At 40.8% G+C, this 4419-nt stretch overlaps 1 protein-coding gene across 2 annotated transcripts; it reads left to right on the top strand.

Moving 5' to 3' along the window:
- Positions 1-2195: 2195 nt before the first annotated feature.
- rpe (ribulose-5-phosphate-3-epimerase) lies at positions 2196-4413 on the top strand. 2 transcript variants are annotated; one of them, XM_042706829.1, is made up of 6 exons: positions 2196-2372; positions 2677-2756; positions 3117-3256; positions 3519-3653; positions 3916-4002; positions 4229-4413. In XM_042706829.1, exons 1-6 carry the CDS (start codon positions 2251-2253, stop codon positions 4349-4351), a joined length of 687 nt encoding a protein of 228 aa, XP_042562763.1. In that variant the 5' UTR covers positions 2196-2250; the 3' UTR covers positions 4352-4413. The 2 variants fall into 2 exon arrangements, with proteins under 2 accessions (XP_042562763.1, XP_042562764.1); XM_042706830.1 differs by lacking the exon at positions 2677-2756 and having other exon boundaries at positions 2282-2372.
- Positions 4414-4419: the final 6 nt, after the last annotated feature.

The raw sequence follows: 4419 nt of genomic DNA, 5'->3' as shown, positions 1-4419 counted from the left end.
TATAATTCTAGATGGAGAACCCAAAAGTAAAAATTATTATAAGTGAAACTGTTTCTTTTTTCCAATACAGCTGGTGTCATTAAAGTAATGTCCTTAAAAAGTGCAATTTTTCTCTCCTCAAAACAGTGGCAGCTAAGTCAATGACTCCATCCATGGCTCAATACACAGAATGACTTTATGGCCTTGGGCACTGGCCTTTAACCTGGTTTTCATGACTTCCATTTCCAACGTTTTTAGACAAATATTCTCTGTGTTCCAGCCCACCCGGACCTACCATAGCTTGAGTAGTAAACGCGTTTCAAAGGATTTGAAAGGCCACACAGATTCTTTCGATCAGATCTGGCTTGCTCTGTTTACATGGGTGGCTTTTAACCCTTCAGGCTTGCACAGAATGCACACCCCTGCATTTCTGGACCACACATTTGGAGTGACACACAAGCTGAATTAGATTAATATGCTATAAACAATGTGCCTTGGAAGCATGTAAAACTACTTCAAAACTTTTAACAAACCTGTTGTGGATTATGTATTAATTAGCCACCTGTACCAAGTTGGAAGGCTGGCGTGATTAAAAAAAGCTGCTGGCAAGCGAAATAAACAGGAACTCAGAGGAAACACTTCAAAAGACTATGTGAATGTAGGGAGTTTCACACACTTGGCATCACGGCAGGATTCAACATTAAAAGTCTTTTTTTTTTGTCCCCTGCTGAACCTGAAATGCCAGAATGCACAGTGCAGTTCACAAAGACTGATTCTTGTTGGGGTTCCAATATTTATAGCACACAGCAGATGATAATAAATGGATGACCTATGAAAATATGCTGTCTTGAAGATTTTTTATTTTTTTTGCATTGGTGTCAGCCACAGAAAACCCAGAAATGTTATTTTAAAAACTTTAATACTTTAACTGATTTAAACTCCTTGGTGTTGGGTCCTTGTAAAGCACAACACCATTTCAGAGCCACAGAAAACCCAGAAAATGTTATTTTAAAAACTTTAATACTTTAACTGATTTAAACTCCTCAGTGTTGGGTCCTTGTAAAGCACAACCCCATTTCATAAGACTCGCCTTTCTCTCACCAATAATTCCCCTCAACAGTTGGAGCAGGAATGTGACCCACAAGTTTTATCAAACTTTACATGGAGGCCTTAGGCTACTTTGTTATCATAGTGAAGCACAATAACAGGAACAGGCAGTACTATCTAAAGAGGGTCACATTTCTTAAGCAGTCCTCAACAATTACTCATATTCCCATTGTATTTCAGCATCTCAAATACTAAATAAGTTATTGCTACACAAATACCGGTAACAATAAAGACTTCTCCTTTCACCTCGGCCACAAAAAAAAGCATGGGCAGTTACCCGCTGAAAATTAACCTCTTCAATGTAGAGGTCAATCACATCCATTTCCCATACTCACACAGTGACAGATTTAAGGACATCTTGAAGAACACTTAGTGTCCGTCGGGGCCTAATGTTCTTCACACCATGAGTACCCCTGTCTAATGAATGCACAGGAGGTCTTCATTGCTTCAAGGTCTGACCTTTTGCCCTGCCTCCAGGACTTCCTTTCAGTATTGCCTGACCTCACACACTTACCCATTCCATCTTACACAAGGCCTGGGCCTTCAACTTATTAAAACAGCTTACTCTCATCGAAATGTTAAGAGCTGGGGAATATAGGCTAATATACAGCTAAATGATGATCCGTATGCATATATGTATATGATGATAATAATAATAATAATAATAATTCTAATTATGGTCATTATTATCATTTAAGTATCGAAATTTAGTTGAAGACGGTTCTGCAGAGATGAGAGAAGGGTCATGAAGGGGAGAGCAATGAAGAAAGTACCCTTCTCATTATACCCAAACGAAAGCGTAGGGGATCGTATTAACCAGAAAATGTAAAACATAAAAAGGACACAGGTATGGAAACAGCAAAGCTTTCTCTTGGCGCCATCTACTGGCTCACATTGATATAACAAACCAACAGACCACGGCTTGTGCCAAAGTCTGCATTTCAAATAGCGTCTAGGTAAAAAAATAAAAATAAAAATAAATACAATTAAGGGAATAGGTAATTATATCAGTTTCAGGATATTGTATCCTGAGCAGCGACTCACTCATGTATTTCCTTATTCTTTTTACTGAATGTGCCTGACGTGAGCTTTTACTTTGAAATGTGAACGAACAAGGAAGTTCTAATATTTTGTAAGGTCGCTGCCATCGAGCTGGAGGCAAGCATGTCTTATTCTGCTAAAATTGGTCCTTCTATTTTGAGCAGCGATCTCGCACAACTAGGAGATGAATGCAAACGAATGATGGAATGTGGAGCCGATTACCTTCACCTTGATGTGATGGATGGGTGAGTGTCCTTCGCTTTTAATAGCGTCACAGGTAGCATTTGCAGAAGTATTCTGCAAAACAGTCAAACTAGCTAATTAGTTCAATCTTTAAAGTTAATCATCAATGGGGACCTTTGCCTCATATACGGTGCACCGTGTTTTCTCTGTCATTTCTGGTACTAACAATCTTAGCAAGGTGATGATCCTAAATGAATCACGTGTCAGAAGTTAAACCAGAGGCCTTAGCTAACGTTAGGCTAATTCCTAAGACTCTTTGGTCTATATAAGTCTAAGGCTATTATTGCTACATATTTTTCTTCATAGCCATTTTGTCCCAAACATTACATTCGGCCACCCCATGGTAGAATGTCTACGGAATGCCGTGGGTCCGGATCCTTTTTTTGGTGAGTGAACTGAAGTTACTCAGATTGCAACATTGTGGCCATTCGAAATGTGAGCCGAAATAACGGAGAGACACGATCTGATCAGTATATTAATGTATGATTGTGTATGATACTAATGGCTTTCATGTTCATCTCCGATTCCGAGAATATTCTTGTCGTCTCACCGAAACAAATGCATTTTTGTTGCTTAAGTTTTGATGCTGCTCTTTACGTAATCACAAAACTACGTAAGCACAACGCTCTGTCATCGGTCTGTTGTTATTATGTACCCAAACTCTCTGTCTATACATGATCATCACAGGACAGTTTGCATAGACCGAGTAAGCTTCTGACCAGCTTGTTGCTTCTTGCTTCTAACAGACATGCATATGATGGTGTCCAGGCCGGAGCAGTGGGTGAAGCCAATGGCTGCAGCTGGAGCCAGCCAGTACACCTTCCACTTGGAGGCCACCACAAACCCAGGCAACCTCATCAAGGAGATCAGAGAGAGTAACATGAAGGTCTGTTTCTCAACAACTCTTCAGTTAATTGAGTGTATTTGCTGCTTCTCTAATTGTGTTGAACTAGTGTCCCATCTCAAAACCTGTTGGAAGGCGTTGCTTACGTCAGCCCTTACCTTGATATGTAATTGATTGAATTGCATTTGCAAGACATTCCACGTTGGGTCTTGGAGAATTTGCATGCACATACTCATTAGACTTTTGTCAGTGTGTATGTTTTTGGGTGTAAACCTTGGTAAATATATTGTGGTTATTCTGACAGGTGGGCATTGCTATCAAGCCTGGGACCACTGTTGAGGAGCTCGCCCCCTGGGCTGGACAGGTTGATATGGCTCTGGTCATGACTGTAGAGCCTGGGTTTGGTGGCCAGAAATTTATGGACGACATGATGCCAAAGGTGAGAGTTATTTTATGTAGAATACTCAAGTCAGCTAGAATTCTTTTTCTTTCAGATGACTGGATGGGTTGGAACACTTTTCTGAGATGGATACTTTATCTCAGAAGAATACTTTTCTGATGATTCTCATGTTATTTCAATATATTGCTGTTGCTATATTTTTGCTCGTATGGGTTCAAATACTCCTTAACTACAGGTGATTTTGTCTGGAAGAACACATTTGTTAATCTCCTGTCATTTTGTCTATTTTCTGTGTGTTCAGGTCAGTTGGCTACGCAGTCAGTTTCCCTCCCTGGACATTGAGGTTGACGGTGGAGTGGGACCAAATAGCATTCACAGATGTGCCGAGGTCAGTATATTATACCACATGAAGGCAGATCTGTCACTGCATCTTTCTTGAGTGTTGATGAATGATGAAGTACTTCACTAAATCACTGTTGACACAGAGTGCACCTTCTCTCAATTTTGGGTTGCCTATGGCTATGTTGCACGCCCTATTTGTACTACTATGATTGTTTGTTTGTTTGTTTGTTTGAATGCAAATCCTCCCCTGATATCAGCACTTCTCTCCTCAGGCAGGGGCCAACATGATCGTCTCTGGCAGTGCCGTCGTCAGTAGCGAAGACCCCCGCTCCGTCATCGCCCTTCTCAAGAACGTTGTCATGGAGGCAATCCAAAAGCGCTCTCTTGACCGCTGATTGACAGCAACTTTAGAGGACCCCCCCACAGCCACCGGCCTCAAGCACCTTTTACATCAGTTTTCTTG

This window comes from Clupea harengus, unplaced genomic scaffold (assembly GCF_900700415.2).
Source record: "Clupea harengus unplaced genomic scaffold, Ch_v2.0.2, whole genome shotgun sequence".
Lineage (NCBI taxonomy): Eukaryota > Metazoa > Chordata > Actinopteri > Clupeiformes > Clupeidae > Clupea > Clupea harengus.
The sequence above is the reverse complement of the archived record's forward strand: the minus strand, read 5'-3'. Positions and strand labels throughout refer to the sequence as shown.

Bases quoted from the DNA above. Each gene is read 5' to 3' on its own strand.
- rpe (XM_042706829.1), top strand. From the start codon at position 2,251: ATGTCTTATTCTGCTAAAATTGGTCCTTCTATTTTGAGCAGCGATCTC. The intron at 2,757-3,116 runs GTGAGTGAACTG...TGCTTCTAACAG, and splicing joins GGGTCCGGATCCTTTTTTTG to ACATGCATATGATGGTGTCC. The intron at 4,003-4,228 runs GTCAGTATATTA...TTCTCTCCTCAG, and splicing joins GCATTCACAGATGTGCCGAG to GCAGGGGCCAACATGATCGT.